The following is a 23,435-nucleotide window of genomic DNA, read 5'->3' on the forward strand; positions in this document are numbered from 1 at the left end:
ACCTTAAAATACATTCAGGCCTTATACCTATATTTCCAAGCCTTAAAATACATTCAGGCCTTATACCTATATTTCCAAGCCTTAACATACATCCAGGCCTTATACCTATATGTCCAAGCCTTAAAATACATTCAGGCCTTATACCTATATTTCCAAACCTCAAAATACATCCAAGCCTTATACCTATATTTCCAAACCTTAAAATACATTCAGGCCTTATACCTATATTTCCAAGCCTTAAAATACATTCAGGCCTTATACCTATATTTCCAAGCCTTTAAATACATTCAGACCGTATACTTATATTTCCAAGCCTTAAAATACATCCAGGCCTTATACCTATATTTCCAAGCCTTAAAATACATCCAGGCCTTATACCTATATTTCCAAGCCTTAAAATACATCCAAGCCTTATACCTATATTTCCAAGCCTTAAAATACATCCAGGCCTTATACCTATATTTCCAAACCTTAAAATACATCCAGGCCTTATACCTATATTTCCAAGTCTTCAAATACATTCAGGCCTTATACCTATATTTCCAAGCCTTAAAATACATCCAAGCCTTATACCTATATTTCCATGCCTTATAATACATCCAGGCCTCTATACATTTGAGCTGTAGGAGAATATCGGAAATAACGGTCTCAAAGACAATATTAACATGACGTTATTGGACCTTATTTAATCTGTAAAGATCTCATTCAATATATAGTTTATGTTTGTTCAAGTGTAATGTATCATAAACTTGCTAACATCAAGGTTTTTTTATACCTATAATAATGTTTGTCGTAGGTCGTAGTTAGTATAGTTGACGTAAAGACAATTACGTGCACTGCAGGTAACTGAAATTATTAGCTATTGTTGATAACGCAAAATATCATATTACTTTAACTGAAATTTCTTTTCTGGCTTATTTTGGAAAGATTTTTTTGTTCCACTAGTAACCGGTCGATTGAAAGCCAGCGAGCATAACCATGGTTGGTCGTGTATTTGTGCGTACTTGAAAGCAGTCGATCACTCGAAGAACGTCCGTGAAACGCCCCATCGCCTTGGTCCTTTAAGAGGGACGTTTGGGGGCGATTCAAGGCGACAATCTTGCCGATCAAAGAAATTGATCAGGCCAATTGAAAAAAAAAACAATCCTTGGTGAAATTGGGGATTTAAGGCCTTATTTTGAAGTTTGTGGTAGTAATCAACGATTATATAGACAGGGAAATAACAGCATACTTATGTCATGTTATATTAAATTTGTTATTATTTGACCTTTGTAAAGGGCTTTATCAGGAAAATATGATCAAATTAAAAAAAACTAAACTTAACTTAAATAATTCTGTTTTGTAGACGGATCACATAAAATACAAGATAATTATCAAGTTTTATTTTTGATATTGTCATGTAATTTGGAGTTTTGGCATTCTTTAATAGTTCCATCAACATTGGAGTTGCTCGATTTAATTTTCACGTCTGGAATTTGTAGTATGATCTGATGATTTGATATCTTCAAGAGATGAAACAATCATATTAAGAGATGTATTTCCAGTTTGAAAATTGAATTTGAAAATGTTAATATAAGATAAGTGTCAGCCAAGAGTTTAGCATGTCCAATCTAATTATATTGTCTTTTAGAATAAGTACATAATATTGTTATACTTGTAAAATCTGGAGAAAAAACAAGATACTTCTCAAAACCGTCTTTCAAAAAATCATCAAACAATAACATCCCAAGAGAATAGTAAATCTGGTTTTCAGTAGCTCGTTCACCACACGTGGATTGAGTTATTGGCCCGTGCGTGTTTGTACCTATGGTTTCGGCTAAATACCGGATGTTATGCAAATTAAGGTTATGACTTAACGTATCCTTAGAACGCGCCTAAACTGGAAGATTTTCTCTATACATTAAAGTAATGAATATGGACCAGTTTGATGGTTGACATATTGATGAGGTTACATTACATGTAGGAAATATATCAATTTGTTTTGATGATAATAATTAAACAAGTACATGTATTATATTAATCGTGATTTCCGAGTAGTACTAAACTACATCTACATACATTTACTGACCCTACAGGTTCAGCACGATTCATCTCTTATTCATAAACATACCTTTTTTCGCATCTCGTTAAAGAACCCAATCAATTGATGATCATTTAATCTTTGACGTAAATAGTTCTACATGTGGATACAAATAACAAAATATCATATTAAATATATTAAGGATAGGCCTATCTGATACTCTCTGTTTTAATAATTATCGTTTATTATACAAAAATCATGATAATGATGATCTTCTGTCAAAAAAGAATGTTGTAACTTCAGCCAGTATAGAATTTAATGAAAAGATTTCAACGTTTAATCGCCTCCAGGTAACATAATATATTATCTTACCACACATTATTTAAACATGCATTACCTAGTCTCCAAAGACTTAGCAACTATAATAATAAAAATACATATTAGCTGATTTTCTCAAATTTGTATTTCTTTAAGTATAAGAGGCACTCTCCTCTGACATCATTGAATATTTGATAGTTTCTAATTGAGTTTTCAATTTAATTGGATATTTATTACCTTTTTTACAAAGTAGTTGAAAAGTGGTGCCATTTTGTAAGTGTAAATACTTGTTTGACGAATTGAAGTGTGAAATGTGACATGATGAAGTGTTTGGAAGTGACGAAGGTTTGTGAGTGAGTGTAGCGTGATTAGATACAGCCTCCGTGTCTAACGTGATGAAGTTCAAGTATACGTGAGTGACGTGATAATGTGTAGAATAAACGTGTGAGATACGTGTGGGGTGTGATAACATGTATGCATACGTGTGTGACGTAATAAAATGTAAGTATATGTGTGACATGGTAAAGTGGAAGTATATGTGTGTCGTAATGAAGTGTAAGTATAGGTGTGTGACGTGATAAAGTGGAAGTATATGTGTGTCGTAATGAAGTGTAAGTATAGGTGTGTGACGTGATAAAGTGTAAGTATACGTGTGACGTGATAAAATGGAAGTATATGTGTGACGTAATAAAGTGTATGTATTAGGTGTGTGACGTCATAGAGTGTAGTTAGATGTGTGTGATGTGATAAAATGTAAGTATACGTGTGTCGTGATAAAGTGTAAGTATACATGTGTGACGTGATAAAATGTAAGAATACGTGTGACGTGATAAAGTGTAAGTATACATGTGTGACGTGATAAAATGTAAGTATACGTGTGACGTGATAAAGTGTAAGTATACGTATGTGACCTGATAAAGTGTAAGTATACATGTTTGACGTGATAAAGTGTATGTATACGTGTGTGACGTAATAAGCTATTTGATTGACGCAAAAAGTCTTTAGATATGTGTTGAATGATGAGGTGACGTGGTATGGTGTATAATGGCAGATTTTAGATGTGCGTTACAATTTCAAAGACTAGTGTGTTATCATACTCCATTCATATAACATAAAATGACACATAACAGTTGGAGATTAGGTAAAGGTTTTGGTATAAGTTCCTTGTCTTCAAGATTATTTATAATGGGAATACGGATTTACCTTGTCTCATTTCATTAGTTTCATTTTTACACTCAGTACGGGGTGAACACACAACTGAAAGCTTTTAATTAATGTGTATGACTGTTGTGAGAGCAGCCGACACCAAAAAGACTCTCTCTCGGATGCGTTGTCCGTGGAATTAGAATTTGTTTAACCAGATGAGAGATTTTGTGAAGCTTTCTGTGTTTTAAAAAAACAGCAAATGATCTATTCAATGAATTTTTGTTATCGATATTAATTTTAGATTGTGTAGGAGTTCCTTTTTTTACAAGCAAATCATCGAGATCATCCGTATCAATGATAATTCGTAATGATCGACCAATTTTACTATTTGAAGCGTATAAGTGCAGAATTTGGCAGTGGTTGCTTGGTGTATGTTTATCATAAAGCAGATCTGCTGCCAAGCGTTTTTTTTAAAATAATGGTTTACTTTTCACCGACTTTCAAAATAGTACTAAGCGAATTCTAAGGTTTGAAGAATTTCCAGATATGATTACGTTTTCTTCTCCACATAAAGATGCGCAACAATTTTCACGAATTTTTCTCGTGCCCAGACTATAATCAATGCTTTGAAAAAATGCTTGGTCAGACCTTCAACCATAATTGCTTTCGTACGAGGTTGGCATACATCCGTTATAGTAGTAAAAATAAAAAATAGAAAGTTACAAAACCGTCACTTGAAAGCGGAAACAACAAAATCTTACAAGATCTAAATGGAAAATCCAGAGAGTGCTTTATGTCCAATGATCTGTGCCTTCCATGGTGCTATCCCAGAATGACTTAAAATAGGTTTAATGGTCAATTCATACAAACTTAATAACATAATATTGGTGAATCAATTATTTGGCATAGTGAAATATGCGGAGTTATTTTAGGAAATAAATGACCAAGATGAACAGGAGGATAATAATTGGTTGCGGCGCGGACTGTTTCCATGATCTTGCTTGTCTAAACATTGTCCATACAGAAGAAAGGTTCGAGCATTAAGGAAACAGTGCCATTTCCGATATGCTTGGAAACCCACCTTTTATTTGACTATGTTTCCTTTAATTTATCGGTCTTTACCACTTTGTGAAATTGCTTGTGAAAACAAATAAAGGTTGTCGAAGTTGGGTGAAATCTGTTACGATGTGGGCTATCTATTATTGGACACGTAGGCGTATGTACGTTCATATTGGTTAGTAGTTATTCAACTATATACTATATCAAGTACTCTTTTAGATGTTAATAATGATTTAGAGAACATTAACCCATAAATCTCCTGATCAATATAGTCAGCTCATTAAACATCAGAATAGTTCATAAAATTTTTATCAAGATTTTCCTTATTCTATGATTGTCTACGATTATTTAACCTACTTTATTTTAATCGAGTTATTTGGATTAGCCTATTCTTATTAGCTTCTCCAGTTCTGTAGTCTGAAGCAATTCCTTCTGAAATATTTATGGAGGTCAATTTGTGCCATTAATCCATGCTCTACCGATTTGTATTATTACACTGATTCAAAGACAAATGTAGAATATCTTATTACCTACTAATAATAACTCAAACAAAATAATGATTGAAATCGAATGGTTAAATACACATGTAACTTAACATTCAAATAATTCATTTAGCATCTTCAAAAAAACCTAAATGATAAACCACCGTCATATTTGATAAATACCAGAAGTATATTTTCAATTGTGTCATTTGTAAATTGGAAAAATGTTTTGTCATGGCGCTAAACTTTCAAGTCAAGACTTCCTTTCAAGATTTCTTTGAATCAGTGTATTCAATTGTTAGATCATGCCAAAGCATTCTGTTGATTAAGTTGCAAAGAAACTATAATATTGGTATTTTGTCTTTATTAGTAAATTTGGTGATATATATTTGACCTCGATGATTCATCTGATGGCAAATCGACAAATTGCCCATCACGATATAATATAAAGTGTACCAACAAATTTTTGGATTAAAAAAATCTAATGGTTGGACTTCACATAACATCATATTTTTTTTTTGTAAACAATATTTTATTCATATAGAAATGGATTGGGGAACAGGCTTTCGCCTATGTTACCCCTCTCCCGAAAAATAAACATTACATTATATATATGCAAAAATTGCAAAATAAAAATAAAATGAAACATAATAATTTTGTTATTTGGAAATTAACTAAACATATTTACATGAGTGACTATAATTAGTTGGTAAGTCTACTGTAAACAATATGTCATCAGGTCTTAACACCACAATAAATCCGCCCAATTATGGATTCAAAATTTAGTTCTGTTGTATTGTTTATACATACATACATACATACATACATACATACATACATACATACATACATATACATATGACATCTTTTCTTTATGGAAGATTTATAATGAACGATTCGATAGGTAGGCTAACTCTATTACATTAAAGGTTTATAGTTCATTGTCATAATACTGAAGAGACTTGAAGCACTTGCCTTCAGACTTGCTCATTGCGCAATAGTTATTCACTGTCCTTGTTCTTTTGACTGTGACATTGGCCAGAACTTTATTGTCAAACTCTATGACGTACATGTATAAGAAAACTTTGTGGATAAAAAGTCAGTGACCGTTTACTTAAAACACTCGAAGCCATGTTCAAAGTGCTCTTATCTTTCTAAGCCATTTGACACAAGTTTCTTCGAGGAAGTTCAGGTCAATAAACTCTCTAAAGATAGCTTGCCAGGCAAGGTAATATACGCCCACTGGCAGCTTTGATAATGTATAAAAATATTCAGCAGTACAGTAACAATTACCAGTATGAAATATTCAACCTTCAGTCAAACACTTCCTTGGAACTCTTTAGGGCGATACTGAATAATATTGAGTATGAGTTATTGCCCTTGTTCTTGAAAACGTGTTCAATCTTTAGCTCGTGAAAACTCTAGAAGACAAATATTCAATCTTCAGCGCGGTACTGAATAATAAAACCAAGTTTTGTCAAAATCCGGCAAGAATCATGCCTTCTAACAGTTTCTATGAGCCACAAATTTAACGAGTTTTCAAGAACAAGGGCAATGACTCATACTTAATATTTTTCGATTTTTCTGATTTTTAATAGGGTTCATCCTTGGGTGATTACAAACAACCATACCAAGTTTCGTGTAGAGAATTGTGCCTTGTAGAATGTTTACGAGCAATTGTGGACGGACCGTCCGGACCGACGGACGGACGGACATGGGTGACGGCAATATACGCCCCCTTTTTCATGTGGGCGTTTAAAAATGTATTTACCTTATTTCCGCCCTACAACCTACAGTTACATTCCCGAATCCGTTGAGGCAATGCAGAGATGATCAACCTAAAGCAATAACAAAACACGAAACTGTACCAATTTCCAATTTCAAGATTCGAAGTTTTATCATTGGGTTACCGGAGTTCGCATATCCCACACCAGTTGCGATACCTACCGTCGTACTCACAGAAGTGGAGCTCAAGTTTAAAAAGACGATTGATGAATTTGTTAATATCATTCTGCATTAAGCTGTTTAAAAACAATTTGTCAAGGCTATCTGAGCAATCACCATCAAAGAGAACCATCAACAAGATTATTTCCTGAAACCATTTTTCAATATGAAATACTTACTCACTTATGATTGTATAGTTCCTCAAGTGAAAATTCTTTAGCTGATACCTATGTTTTGCCAAAATGTTGTTTTGGATTTCGGGTTTCGTTTTGCGTTTCGGATCGTTAGTTCTTGGTTTATTTCTTTTTCTCCTTTCACAACGTCATCTTTCACTTCTGTAGAGTGGATCATTCACACACTTAATAACCTTATAAAATGGATTTGGCTTGTAGTCAACAAAATATGTTCGCAATTCTTTTACCTTTGAGAACATCGCGGGGACATTCCCTTATTTATTTATTTATTTATTTATTTATTACAAAACATTTATAAAGCGCGTATCTAATAAAAATTACTCTAAGCGCTGAACAAAAGTTAAAGCACAATCCACACAATAAAATAGAATAATACAATACAAAAATAAAAACAAGTGGATAAAGTAAAACAATTTCAAGAACGATAATTGTTACATATTGACACCTACTAAAAAAGAAAATAAACTAATAAATGAATAAAACGGCAATTAAAAGGCAAAACTTATCCCATTGGCAAAATCAAATATATGTTTATAAAAATAGTACAGCCAAAGATAAAACCTTAGTCATTTAAACAAAAAATATAATCACTGTCATTAAAAGGAAAACAATCATCACAGCAATTTAAACATCACAGTACGCCAGTCTAAAAATATGAGTTTTCAAGCCTTTTTTAAAACAAGAGAGCGATTTTTCTTTACGTAAATGTGCTGGAAGGTCGTTCCACAGTGTGGCACCAGCACTATCGTTCACCGTAAGTTTTAGTTTTTACATCATTCGGTTGTTGTATCAGACCTTCGTTAGATGACCTAAGTAATCAACCAGGTGTATAAGGTTTGATCAGTTCTTCCAAGTACTTAGGTGCTATTCCATGCAGTAACTTAAGACATAAAGTAAAATTTTATATTGAGGTCGATATTGCACAGGAAGCCAGTGAAGTTGTTTAAGAACAGGAGTTATCGAGTCAAACTTCTTTGTTTTACTAATAAGTCTTTCTGTGGTGTTTTGAACGCGTTGCAGTCTTGATAATAATGAACAGTTCACGTTACATAACAAAGAGTTCCCGTAGTCTAGACTGGATGTTACAAGAGAGTTAACTAATGTTTTACATGCATTCTCTGTAATGTATGGTTTGATACACCCGATATTCCGTATCTGATAAAAACACGATTTGGAAACGGCACTGACTTGTTGTTCCATACTCAGAGATTTATCGAAGAATACGCATACGTTCTTCACGCAGTTTGACTCACTTAAAATAGTGCCATCGACAGAAAGATTGTACAACAATATGTGTTAAACGCGGTGTTTTGGAGCGAAAACCACAAGCTCTGTTTTGTCTTGTGTGTAGACATCCAATCCTTGATATCTGATAAGCTTAAGCCCTTACATGTATTACGTATACGACATCATATATTTATTTTAATTTTTTCTTAAAAAACTGGAATATAATTATAAAACATAATTTTGATTTAAAAACTTGTATTTTCACCCGAGTGGAAATACAAGTTTTTAATTAAAATTCTAAAATTATCACCTGGGTGGAAATAAATTATCACCTGGGTGAAAATTAAAACAGGTGGAAATTCAAGTTTTTAATTCAAAATTCTGGAATTTTCACCTGGATGAAAATTCAAGTTTTTAATAAAATATTATTGAATTATAATTATAAATTCTTGAATCTATAATTAAAAATTTGCATTTTCACGTGAGTTGATAATTCAATAATATTTTATCAAAAACTTGAATTTTCACCCGGGTGATAATTTTAGAATTTTAATTAAAAACTTATATTTCCACTCGGGTGAAAATGCAAGTTTTTAATTATAAATTCTAGAATTGTCACCTGGGTGAAAATTAATATTCACCCGGGTGAAAAATCCAAAAAATTTTGAATTAAAAACTTGAATTTTCACCCGAGTTTGATAAAATATTATTGAATTATCAACTCACGTGAAAATGCAAGTTTTTAATTATAAATTCAAGAATTGTCACCCGGGTGAAAATTAATTTTCACCCGGGTGGAAGTTCAAGTTTTTAATTCAAAATTCTAGAATTTTCACCCGGGTGAACTTCAACTTCAATAATGCTGAGGGTTTGAACCCTCGACACCTTGAGAATAATGAAACTACATAACCACTGGTGATATATTTATTGTAGAAAAATAGGTTGTTTAAAGATAGCTACAAGTGGGTAAGTTCTCATTGAATGCACCGGGCAAAGTATAACGTTAACTCCACTTACTATCATTTGATACCGCGCAGAACCATTTCATAATCGACTTTCGTGTTAAGTTAACCGTCACGATCTTTTAGCTTTCTTGATTGAATCTTGTCAGGATTATATACATTTAAATATACGTGTGTGTTCTAAGATGTTTCATAACTATGTCTAATCCTCAGCCAAAATCTATTTGTTTTTAAACCAAGTATGTCAGAACATAATCTTAAGATATAAAGAACATATTGATGTAGACATGAGATGGTATCAATCAATTAGGACCAAGGTTTTATCAATTTTCATCGTCTCCTACAGAGTAGGTGCGTTTTCTCTTTTAAAACTACCAGTCACGAAGCAATGATAACAGAAACAAACAAACTTCCAAGTTTGCAAGGCATTAAAAATACAAAATAAACATCATTAATTGTGTGAACTCTCAAAAGACCATTTGAATGATACGTGAAACTAACTAACTAAAGTGTACCAAACAAACATTATTAATATTAGTTTGACCTTTGCGGATTCTGAATACTAAGTTGACATATGCATCAACTAAGAGTATAACGACAGTTATTGGGATTGATAATTGTCTCTGATGATCAGCATAATATTCACTATTTAGTTTAACTGTATATCATGTCAACTAAAGTACGATGCAATTTAGTGTTCTCAAATACACAATAAGAATTATTTTATTATTATACGAGAATCATGTCAGATATCATATATATAATACCATTATAATATTCAGATGATACACAAAAGTAGTCTGGAAAGCTCTTTCAATCAATTTTGTAACACGTTAAATCTTACCTTCTTTTGGCTGATTTCTTTGAAGCAAAAAAGTGTTATTACAATTGTTTGTGCTTGTTTACCCTTGTTTGAGCGTGTTTACACTTGTTTGGGCGTGTTTACACTTGTTTGCGCTTGTTTACACCTGTTTGCGCTTGTTTTCATTGATTTGCGCTTGTTTACTCTTGTTTGCTCTTTTTAGTCTGACCGCATTATAAAGTATGAACCATCACAGTTACAAGTACTTTAGCGTCCCACTAAGTTTAGTAATACTAATAAACTTCCTGTGCCAATGCCTAGAGATGTATTCTTATGATGTCATATTAGAAGGAAGTTACACAATTTAATTTGATGCCAAGATAAATGAAATATAATAGAGAGCAGCTGATATAGAATTACAACATTCAACAAAGGAAAAGGAACAATTATAATTGCATTTTTGGTAATGTTATATTTTTCAGGTACCTCAGCTAACATTTGTATCGGCAATGTTCCTATTTATAGTAGTTGGAAATGTTTGTGTTCTAGCTGCTATACAGCTGTCTAAAAATGGCAGAAAAACCAGAATGAACTTCTTCATAATGCATCTTGCGCTGGCAGGTTAGTGTATTATTCCAGTCCACTGTTTGTTCATATGCATCGTGTCTAAACCAAGCCCTCACACATCATATTTCCTCGATAAGTCAATGTTCAACCTTGTATTCGGAATGCGATGGTTCATATTTCTCATTTTCTCGAGAATCGTTTTGAATGGCGAATCTGAAATAAATGGGTTACTGCATTACTATTATTTGCGGTTCACATATCTCTGAAAGTCTCATTTCATGGAATGTAATTCTTCATTCTTGTCGGATCATATGGTTACAAGCGGAATACTATATTTGGTAATATGTTAAGTATCGTCCCAGTGCTCTAAATCTCCAGGTTCGAGCAACCCATAATAGCGAAGATAACTCGCTACCTTTTTAATTCAACATTTTCGTGGATTCTTATAGACTAAAAAGTCATCCAAAATTAGTTTTAGACCTGGTTCTAATTCAAGGACACGATTTAATAGTACATATACTATCTTTCAACATAACCTCTGGTCTGCACTAACTAAATCAGCTATTATGTTGAATCTCAAGTCCTTTAAATAATTGAATATATAAGCTTGTAAATACGTACACTTTATACAACTATTCCTAGTAGAGTTAACATAGTCCATTCTATTTTTTATACGCGAAATGAGGGGCGTATATTGTCGTCACCCATGTTCGTCCGTCCGTCCGTCCGTCGAAAAATATTTAGTATGAGTTATTGCCCCTGTTCTTAAAACGCTCGTAAATATTCTAGAAGGCGCAATTCTTGACGGATTTTGACGAAACTTGGCGTGAGTGCTTGTTGTCCCTAGGGATGAACTCTGTTGAAAATCAGAAAAATCGAAAATAATTGGTATAAGTTATTGCCCCTGTTCTTGAAAATGCGTTCAATTTGTATCACGTAAACACACTGGAAGGCACAATTCTTGGTGGATTTTGACGAAACTTTGCGTGAGAGTGCGTAATCACCCGGAGATGAACCCTAACGAAAATCAGAAAAATCGAAATTCGTGATTTTGATGAAACTTGGTAATATTATTCAGTATCGCCTTGTATGTCTGAAGGTTGAATATTTCATACTGGTAATTGATACTGTACTGCTAAATATTCTTATTTAAAATCAAAGCTACCAGTGGGCGTATATTAACTTGCCTGGCAAGCTATCTTTAGATGTGTAAAGGCTAGGGTACATTATCAATATTAAATTATTTCTTCAGTACCTTGAAATCTTCTATTAATCTATTATTGTGAATTTAGATCTTAAAGATATTCTTCGTACCTGATGACCGGTACAACGATATTATTACAAATAACAAATAAAGAGGATATAAAGTAACAAACTGAAACTATTGGATAACAAGTAACATATTAGATAACAATCAGATTATGCTGACAAACAAAATACATGTATACAAATCAGCATCGATATCAATATATATTTCATAACAAAATTAATGAAATAACAAAAAAGCATTACAGTTAAATAACAGGATTAACATATCAAAGATGGGTTCCCTCATTTTCATATAATACTTATATCAATAGAAAGTAGAGGTGTTCTAATGACATGGAAAAATAGCTTGTCTCACATGTCATAATTAATTCATAATTAGCTCAATTAGAAGAGAATTACCAGCATAATTCAAATGAATGACGGATCAAATAAGGTCAAAAGGTTTATCCAGACTGTACATATATGGACATTTATGATTGGTTAAATCTTTTAATTATATGCAATAAGAACATAATGATATGATTAAGAATACATGATAATTCATTAGAAACACCAATCAATTAAATATTTTGCTTAAAAAATAAGGAAACCCATCTTTAAAGTAACCATTTGATATTTAGAGATGCAACGAACATGATTGGCATCTTATTTGATTTTTTTCTGTTTGAACAGATTTATTGGTTGGAGTGATCTGTGTTATGACTGATCTATTGAGTAAAATAACAATAGAATGGCATGCTGGAAACGCCATGTGTAAGATTTTACAGTATCTTCAGGTAAGATTTTCTTAATTTTTGTTCCTATATAAGAAGTTTTTTTTCAAAGCTCTAAGACTGTTTCGAAGGTATGATTATGAGAAGATATGCAATATAATATGGATATGAAAATGGGAATAGATTAATAACATCGAATGTCGACGAATTACAATGACGCTAAACGAATAACAATGACGTTACATGAATAACAATGACGTTACATGAATAACAATGATGTAAGATGAATAACAATTACGTTACATGAATAACAATTACGTTACATGAATAACAACGGGGATAAGAATAGAAGAATAACGACGGGGATAAGTAAATAACAATGACGTTAGAGGAATTAAAATGACGTTAGAGGAATTAAATGACGTTAGAGGAATTAAAATGACGTTAGAATGATAACAATGAAGTTAAACTTAAAGAAAAAAAACAAGGAATAGAAATAACTTAGGGAGGACGAGTTTAAGGCCTACAATAATGAGGATGGGTGAAATAGGATGGATATAAACATATAATGATAGTAACAGGGTGGAATGTTACTGTAGATAAACGAATTACAACGACAATGTATAAAGTATAAAAGGGATATATTAATGTTGCAAATTAGAAATAATAGTGCTCAGTTGTAACGTAATGAAGTAGATAAGTAATTGGTGAAACTTTGCCGACTTTCTTTAGATTTCTAATAGTGACATTTATCTAAGATTTAATATCGTATTAATTTCAATCCTCTTAGATTTATAAGAAATCGATGATTTTGTTTACAAGTTTTATATTTTCCTTACTCATCCTACTTCCAAATTGCGATCAAATCTATAGCTGATCGATTTTAACTGTAACACTATCGAAATTGTTAGACAATATCTGACCGATTATCATTTTACAGGAAATTGTATTTTGATGTGTTCTCTCGATGACTTTTGAGAAAATGGAATCCATTGAAAAAATCTAATAACAATTGGCGCCTTAAACAAATTTGATAATCTTTTACTCCGTAAGCAGTGTGAACCGTATAATTAATGTTTCACATTTCTTTCTTCTGATATTCAGAAACCAACTGGAATATGAAACAGATCTGTCAGAATTTACTTCTTCTTAAAGCGCGAAACATTGTCTGCTTACTACCAGACTTTGACGGTTGATATGATTATACAGAACAGAATAAGGTACTATATTACTTCTTGGTAGAATTACTTCAATGGCGATTTTCTGCTCCAGTTCTGATCTAACGTTCTTGAATTGCATTTGTATATAGCGTGGTACTAAACCAAAACTTTTTTTTATTGATTGAGGCAATAGGCTACTTGTTGAAAACCATCAAGAGCGATATCAACGTTCAGAACCCAAGTTGATATTTTTGACTGTGGTGCCGATTCAGAACACTGAGTAAAGTCTGGTGATTCTTTGTATTTTAGGCTGACATATCCTTTCAATTTCACCATACCCCCATTGCGTATTTGTGCCCCGGTGAAAAGATTTTTAGAAATAGGCTAGTTTTGAAATGAAATTATTGAGTATCGATGTACAAGTCATTTAGAAAAGTTCCTGTTAATACAAAGAACAATGTAATGTATAGGCCTCCCCTCCGGATTATATTTTTAATCGCTTAATAAAGAAATTGTTATAATAGACTGATTAAGGTTAATATACTTAATATAACATGTCTGATCTGATTGTCTACGCGATCAATTCTTCCTAGTACAAGGAAACGAATATTGTACAACAGTTCCACTTAACCATAATCTGCGCTGCAAAACCTTGTATATTTTGTCATACTTTAGAACACTTCAGCAACTATAGGATCTTGATGGCCTTGTAAGGCAAGACTTATTATCAAGGATAATTCAATCATGTGAATTTTGTCCTTAACAATTTAACATCGAAAAGTGAGGCGAATAGACATGCAGTCCTGGTAATATTTCTCTTATTCACCCTACCACTATCTTCTGTAGCGCTTTAACATTGCAAATAAGTTAGAATTCGGTTTCGTTGAAAAAGGATTTGAAACTACTAGTAATAAACTAGAGTATTGTACATGACCTACTCAACATAATCCTATATTTCTATGAACTTTTCACTGTAACATTAATCAATTTATATTCTGTTTAATTTTGCGAATTGTCATCAAGTTCTGTCTGGAGGTAAATCACAAGCACACACTTGAGATAATTAGAAAATATGCGACAAAGTCTAAAAGTAAATGATTCCCATGTTGAAAATTCATTAGATATTCTGTCATATATTTCTTCTTAACGTGAAAAAATCGGACGTTAGAAAGAAGATTGAAATTCTTTTAAATTTCACATAGTGCTGAAACATAAGAAAACATGAAATAGTGGCTAGTAACGACAGAACAAACAGTTCACGTGCTACAAAGCATAAATGACTTTATTGAACCCAAACAAAAGTACTTTAGCAACTGATTCAGAGACAACCTGAAAGATTGGCCCAAGCCGATTTCAATTGAAAAGATCTCATTCGATCAATCGCAGTCAACATAAGCGAAACAAACTGACGATATGCAAGTGCTATCAACTGGATTGTCGCAGGTTCTAAGATATAGAAGTTGAGCCATTAATGGCTCTTTTCCGTACTCGTAGGCCGACTAAATCCTGCAATATAGCCTACTGATTCTTCCAGATACCGCCAATTGCTCTCACATTCTGTCTTCCTAGTCCACTTTTATTGTTGTATTCGGCCAGTACCTCAATCAAATAAAATGTTGAATACACACAATGGAGTAACACTTTATGTTTCTATTTTTCATTACTTCGTCTGATCGAAATCAACAATTTAACAACAATTGAATTGTCCGATCGGAAATTAAAAATAAAAACAGCATTTTTATCAACCCAGCTGCGAACTAATAACAAAATAATTATAACAGGACTATTTTAATATTAACCTTGATCCTCTTTTATATGTAGAAGCAAAATCTGTTGAATAGCTTTCTAAAAGAAACACTACAGAACAATTTTACACAAAGAAATAAATTACAATCTTTTTCTGTCGTCCAAAGGGAATACAAAAACAATACGAAATGGTTTTCTTGGGAAATTTTTCAAAGGAAGCAACGGATATTTGAATTGCGTTTGAATATTTTTTGTTATTGTTATCATGAAATTTGAATTGACATTTGAGATAAATCGAGGGTCGTTAATTGGAATGTGACAAATTAGGTTTCTCTAAAGCCACTTGCCATAAGCTATGTATATTGACTTCAAGCAATTGATAACATTTAAGTTCAAAGACAATTGTTGATTTGAAATCACAGTCCAATAATAATCAAGTGATGTTTAAGTGCAGCAATCCATATTAAGAAAGACAATTCACCGGAATAATAAATCAATTCATGTTAAAGATTTTAATGCTAGTGTTAAAGGAAATTTGATACATTTTATTCCCACTGCTCTTCTGCATTACGATTTGAGGTGTAAAGTTTTACAAAACAGTAGAATCATTTGACACATCCTGCTGCCTTTCGCTAATTTCTGGAAATTAGTTTGCAGTAAAAATGTCACATCCCATCATACCAATTGAAACCTAGAATTGAATTCGAGTAGTGATGTACGACGTAATGATATCTAGCAAAGATTCTCTGCACGACACAAAACTTACAGAAATAATTAAGAAGTATTATTGTCACCTCTCGTTGTTCAAAAAAGGAACAAAAAGATTGTGTAATAAGTATGAAATGGTGTGCATTTTATGCATTAACACAAAAGCTACAGAAATTATTTCGATGATGCTAATTATAAATATTGTTTTACTCAGGGATACCAAGAGAGCCCAGTTTTAGATCATGATAATGCGTAAATGGTGTACATAAAATTTGTATTTTCCAGGCAACTGTGACCTACCTGTCAACATTTGTATTGGTTTCATTAAGCATAGATAGATACGATGCTGTAGCCAGACCTATGAACTTCTCCAGAAGTGGTAAGTTGTATTATTGTCTTCCATTCCCTATGAACTATTTAAAGTTACCAATTCTTGTGGCTAATGATAACCTTCGGTCTGAAAGCTATAAATGAATATTCTGTACACTACACTATCACATCGCGACCCTTCAAAGTTTGATGGCTCCCCAACCCATGGAAAGAAATATTTTAAAACTAGAGGTTTTACGAGTTTTTAAGAACGATTGTGAACCGAGAATTATCTTCTGCGGTTTTAACAAACGGTTGGTATGCAATTTCAAATTATGATGTAATTTGGCTCAGACATGAGCACCAAAGGTGCAGTATTACGAAGGGAGTCTTCAAAAATAGATAGCCTGTAGGCGCCATTTCCTGCGATTTTTTTTAAAAAGAGTTATCACAAACCATATCAATTTTCAAAAAAGTTTTCAGACTGCTTTGCGACTCAAAGAAAATTGCTTTGCGACCCAATTTGTGGTCGAGACCCAGAGGAACCTAGACTAGAGCAATGAATTTCTGAGATTCAAGATTTTAAAACTATATTAATTTTAAATATTAAAAAAAAATCTTGCTTATATGATAATATATTCCGGAAAGTTTTTTAATAAAGAAATGTCAAATTTCCTGTAAGTGTGAACAAGGAAGTAAGATAGAAAGAAAGGTAATAATTAATCTTCAAACTATAAAACCCGGTTATTATTTAAAAGTAATGACTTACTGTTTGTAACAACCAATTACACGGCTACTTATATTGTCAGAAAAGCTTACGGTTGTCCATTATCTAATGCTTTTAACAAAACAATGGAATTTACACGACGAACATCGTGGTAAGCTTTTTCTTTGATGGAAAATAATTATTAAAACTTTATGTTGCGTTGTGTTAATAAAATGAATTAGACAGAACACATGAGCAATATTGATTAAACAGCAATAAGGAAAGACTACATTTGGTCCATATGAGATGATGTAGTATTCGAGAAGAAAAAACAATCCACGGTTTCTTGTAATGGTCATTTAATTAGGGTTATATTGTACAGGCAATAATCAGCATGGAATTATTGACATGTAGAACATTACTGATGAAGTAACACTCAAACACAATGAGGAAACAATGAACCTGGTTTTATTTCCCATCTAAGATACAGATATCATTTAGTTCTGCTTGTTTTGAATCAATTTCAAGCTCATTGTCAATGTTAATATTCTGATGAAAAGCCAGGAGGATTACCAAGATTTATGGACTTTGTTGTCAGGTGAACCAGACACACTGCGACAAAAGCTTGCCTCTGACTGATATACATTGTGTGCACATTAAGTTTCAGCGCAGTTTCACATTGCTGAGGGTAGACCTAATATCGATACCTGACAAGAATTTAATACACATGATTTCTGTTATATTGTACTGGACAATTTTCAAAAACTGGAACTATGCCTTACAATAAACAATAAGCTTCATGGTCAGTTGAAGGTGAAATCATTGGGTGGATGGTATTTATAATTTTGAAATGACAGGGAAAAAACTTTAGTAAAGGCTATTTTACAAAAATTGCAGAATCATGAGAGTCTACGTTCAACTATTACCAAACATAAGGCGGATATGTATGGCTTCTTGGGAAGAACCCCGAAAACTAGCTCACGGTCATGCAACGAACTTCCACCTATCATGCATATCTAGTATTCGACTGAATTATGCTAGTTTCGTAAATTTAAGTATAAAATACTATAATGTATAAACTGACAAAATAAACGTTGCATCAAACGCAAGTATCACAAAAGTTACAGTTGATATAATTTGCCAATGTGTACGGAGCCTAACATTACGTTAAATTTGTATGATCTGCTTGAAATCGATTATAGCGAATTGATTGAAGAAAGAAAGAATATCTTCAGTCTAGAAAATCTGTTTTTAAGTGTAGAAACCACGTTAATTTGTTACTGGAAGCTATTATTTCTCTTGTTTTTTCTTCAACTCATTATTCTCGGGATGAGTAAGAAAACTGATAAATAATGGTGATAGAGGTCCCAGCTTTACAGTTCATGACAGTAACCATAAAATCACTTGACACGAAACAATATGTCTTTCAAATTTATCTTTTAATCTAACAATGGAGTGATGTTGTCATATGAGCGCATTGATCAGTAATTTGTTCGTATCAAAAAAGTCGTTGCACGTGATGCATGGAAGTGACCACGGAATAAAATTAATCATCTTGTATAACACGGTACATGAGTAAAAAGTTACAAGTTGACATTCTGACTGCAAGAAAGTTGCATAAATGCCAGAACCACGAAATAAAAACGTGTTGTTCATGTGTAATATGCTCATGAATGTCTCCTTGTGACATAATTCACCATCTAAAAGTAGATTATAACACCTATCAGGAATACTGTATCTGGTAGAACAGTGATAGTAACGTAATGACGTTCAATATTGATAATCTCCAGGCCATATTATTACCATGTATTTCACAATAAAATAGAATATGGGTCAAATTCTAAATAAAGATATAACTGGCCATGGGCTTAAATCCAAGGTAAGCTGACCTGGAACCATGCTAATATAAAGATGGCAGATATAGCATACGGGTTATTCTAAAGTGCAAATTAAGATGTCATGTAAATGGCAGTAAGTGTATGAACAAAACTACTGTTTCGGCTTCGCTATCATGAAAAGTCGTACTCTGCCAGTCCCAATAGCTTCTGGATTGCCCTCAGATTAAAAATTATAATTCAATTGCAAAATCGTCTGTTCTAAATCACATTTTTACGGTATGCAGTCAAACATTTTCCATAATCTTCTGTGTATTCTTCCTCGGTATTTGTATAATAAGTGCACATTGTACGTTAGTTGTTCATTAAAATAGACCTCAAATGTCTATTGTAAGGCACACAGCACAATTTTTGATGTAAGTACAGATATTATTTGAGATATGCATTTCTAGTCGCCAGTTGGCAGCAGAAAACATCACACGGCTATCCCTCGTTCTACTGAAAGACAACAGAATCTGTATTAAAACCAAACACGAGTAATTACCATAAGGCACAATTCTGACAACCGACCAATAAAATTACAGCAACTAAACTATATGCCCATCCGGATAACTTACTTGCCCCTCCGATCAATCAAGTCTGGCTACGGGCCTGACTGATCTAACTGTTTTACGCACTCAATGCAAATCGGTTTTATGTTTTCTCTTTTCAGCATATCAAGCTAGATTGTTGATTACGTTTGCTTGGCTGTCTGCCCTAATGTTTGCTTTACCAGCGCCGTTTTTATATCACGAAGAGGAACAGCAAGGAAAGATACAATGTTGGATGGACTTTCCTGAATATTGGCATTGGCAGGTATACATTGGATTGTTATCAGTGAAAAATGAATTTCTATCTCAAAGAAACAGTTTCTGTATAATGGATCAATTACACTTTTGTAAAAGTTTGATAAAACATATATATGTCTTCTATTGTCCTCGTTGATTCAAATTTCTCAGAGATAAAACATGTTTTTGATATGAGGGTTGCCGACACTATCTCTGATGTTGGGCTTGCCTCAGTGAATTCTATATGAGTTTCTCCCTCTATTTTGTCAAGCTCGAGTTCATTGCAATCGTAAGACGAAATCATTTAAATCATACACAAGAAGAGATTGGGCTTAGTAATATATGTAGTATGTACATGTACAGTATATTCAAATAACCCTTTGATTTGGATTATAATTAGAATGCATTATAATGTTTATGTAGTTATAATTACATGTATGCGCCAATCAATGATTAAAACTTCAAAAACCTTCGTCCCTCGGTATAGGATGATGACCTAGTTTTTACCGAGTTTAGAAAGCACGGAGAGAAAGCCCATGAAATATCTTGTCAGCCAAGCTATCACAAGCCCACGGTAGTAGTTATATATCATTATAAATTTCAGGACCAGATTAACTTTATGTCAATAATATATTTTTGTAATATTAATCTACACACACACAAAGTTTCGTCCAAATTCTTATCTATTAGACTAAAGTATCAACATGGTTTCGCTGTTATCATGTTTAGTTAAAGATTAACTTTTAGTAATTCCTATAATACCACAACACATAAATACTATTGATCTTCGTGGCTGGTACCTGACATGTTAAGGACCTCCAAGACATTATAAAAGACTCTCAATATTTTTTCAAGTAAAAAGGGACATATGATATGAAACATGCAATTTTCCTTAGTTAGATTTGCAGTTTATCTACGGATCTTAACGGAAATAAATATCATGAGATATATCTGGTAGCGAATCAAGCACACAGATTCGTTTGATATTCTGATATTCTATTCACATCATGACGACAGCATTTAGTCTGACAAATGGCAAATACTTTCCTCTTCCGAGTCCATAGGAAGGATTATTGTCATTGCCCGGATTGATATAGACGTGATAACCAAGATTTCAGCTAGAATTCAATTTTCTCCAATGAGGTATCAGTAAAAGATAAAGAAATGATTTTCGTTTATCAACCATTTAGACGTCAATTAATCGCCCGATTTACTTCTAGTTAATTGAAAACATCTGAAAAATGATTACTTTTCCGATTTTTTTCTTCTGAAGTGGGGACTATTTTGTAAACACATTGATAGATTATTTTACGTTTGGACTTTCTGGTTATGATTCATGCCCTACTTTGTTCCAAATCCACCCGTAAACTCGACTTATTATGACCTATTTATTTACATATAATCGAACTGTGTCTGTATATCTAACATTTCAACAATGGATGAATATTTTAATCGGCTTTAATGATCGTGTTGATTATTTCATTCGTTTCCGTACGATTTTCTGTAGTCTCTTAAAGCCAATACTTTGCAAATCTATATTGTTTCAAAAATCAAAATTTCCAGAAAATTATTGATTTCATCATTGTTTCTGTAATGAAATGAATGCTGTTCGAATCTGTTCGAGTTTGGGTTATTAAGTGTAGATCTTTTAGATAAATTTTATTTAAAATTTGAAAATTGTTATAGTCTTCTAATAGCCATTTGTGCTACAGTCAGATTTCTATAGTTCGTAAGATAAATCAACTATCTTAAAACCTTGAACCCAATGAACACAACACAGTTAATCAATTTGATCGACAATTAGATTATTTCAACAAAGCCACCTTTATTAAAAGGTTTGACCATTACGATAATGCTGGTATATTAACTAAACAAAGTCTCCCTTTGTACAATGTGACTTAGCATAGGTTTAATAATGTCCAATTGAAATATTAAGGGTAACAGATTGTTTTATTGTACACTCATATGAAATAACTAATAGGTAATATTGTTATCAACCAAGTTCGCTTATAAATGTTTATAAACACTTAATAGTAAAACACAAACATCGGGAAAATCATAATCCCAGTAGGGACCTAACGAATCAAAAACTTTAAAATCTAGCATAATGCCTTTGTCTATTGAAATGTGTTTTATATCGCTCGGAACCAAAAAGTTAAGTACCATAGAAATATAGCATTTAGAGGAGAACGTTGTTCGGGGATGTTAGTGGGTGGTTCTTACCTTGCCTTACAAGCTATATTTTCTATTCCAGTTGTTCTTTACCCTTGTGTCAGTGGTAACGTTTATATTACCCGCTATCATCATATCTGGTTGTTATATAGCCATCATATCCATTATCTGGAGCAAAGGACAGTCGAGAAGAGATGGAATGGATGAAACCCACAACTTGCCCAGAATAGGTTAGTCAGCACACTATGATCATGAATATGTTTCATGCTTTTAAGTTGTGATGGAAATCCATAATCCCCGCCTTACGAATTTGAAATGCTACTTATAGGCTATGAACAGTATAAAGAAGGTATTTCGGTCATCAAAAACAAGAAAGCCCCAGAACATCTGGCATGTCATTGGATCATATCGTAACTTTTTGTTTTGACAGTGTTCTACTGTTCATATTATAGTCGAAACACGGACCAGGACCAGCTTCGACGAGTTGAAAAACGATTTAAACCAATCTGTATGTTTATTCTAGGAGATAACAGTGGATCACGAGAACACATGGTATGTAGAAGAACTAATTCAAATCGTGGCATTATACCTCAAGCTAAAATAAGAACCATTAAAATGACTTTAATAATAGTTATAGGTAAGCAATGCATTTTCAGTTTCAAGACCTTTACATTACTGTTCCATCATTCGTGAAAAATAACAGCTGCACTAAAAACACGACTATTAATTGTACTTTTTCTAAAAAATCAGATAAACATGTATATCGCATTATGATTCTTTTAAGATCATATACAGAAATTTAATTGTGATTAAAAATGTCGATATTAAATTAAGGATTAAGTTGAATCTTGAATATTTAATTTTGATTTCAGTATTCATCTTGTGCTGGAGTCCATTTTTCATCTATAACATACTGGAACTGTATGAGACTATTCCCATCAACGACCCTTTGTCAACCTTCATCCAGAGTGCTGCTCCACTCAACTCAGCGGCTAATCCTATTATATATGGTATTTTCAGTACTAGAATATGTGTTAATTTAAGGTAGGGAATGCTATTATTACCTACTGATAAAGATCGTATAGGCTACTTCTCACTGAGCGATTACAGCAAATAATGACCAACGACCCCTCTGTAGCCTATTTTATAATATGTTCTACCATATCTCGCGACCGAAGACTTCAATGTGAAAATATTGACAGTAACTTCAAGATTTCCATAACATCACATACACACGTGATTGGTACAATGTATTGCGTTGTTAACGAA

General features: G+C 32.8%; 1 protein-coding gene across 1 annotated transcript; it reads left to right on the forward strand.

The window, feature by feature from the left end:
- Positions 1-10,624: 10,624 nt before the first annotated feature.
- On the forward strand, positions 10,625-23,214 carry LOTGIDRAFT_126859 (hypothetical protein; the record flags this gene model as incomplete). The annotated part of the gene is made up of 7 exons (XM_009063083.1): positions 10,625-10,775; positions 12,663-12,766; positions 16,603-16,696; positions 19,880-20,022; positions 22,249-22,400; positions 22,700-22,803; positions 23,039-23,214. Coding segments are annotated over 7 exons (924 nt in total), but the record flags the coding sequence as incomplete, so codon positions are not given.
- Between the last annotated feature and the right edge of the window lie 221 nt (positions 23,215-23,435).

The sequence above is a fragment of the Lottia gigantea genome, assembly GCF_000327385.1.
Source record: "Lottia gigantea unplaced genomic scaffold LOTGIsca_55, whole genome shotgun sequence".
NCBI classification, from domain to species: Eukaryota; Metazoa; Mollusca; class Gastropoda; family Lottiidae; genus Lottia; species Lottia gigantea.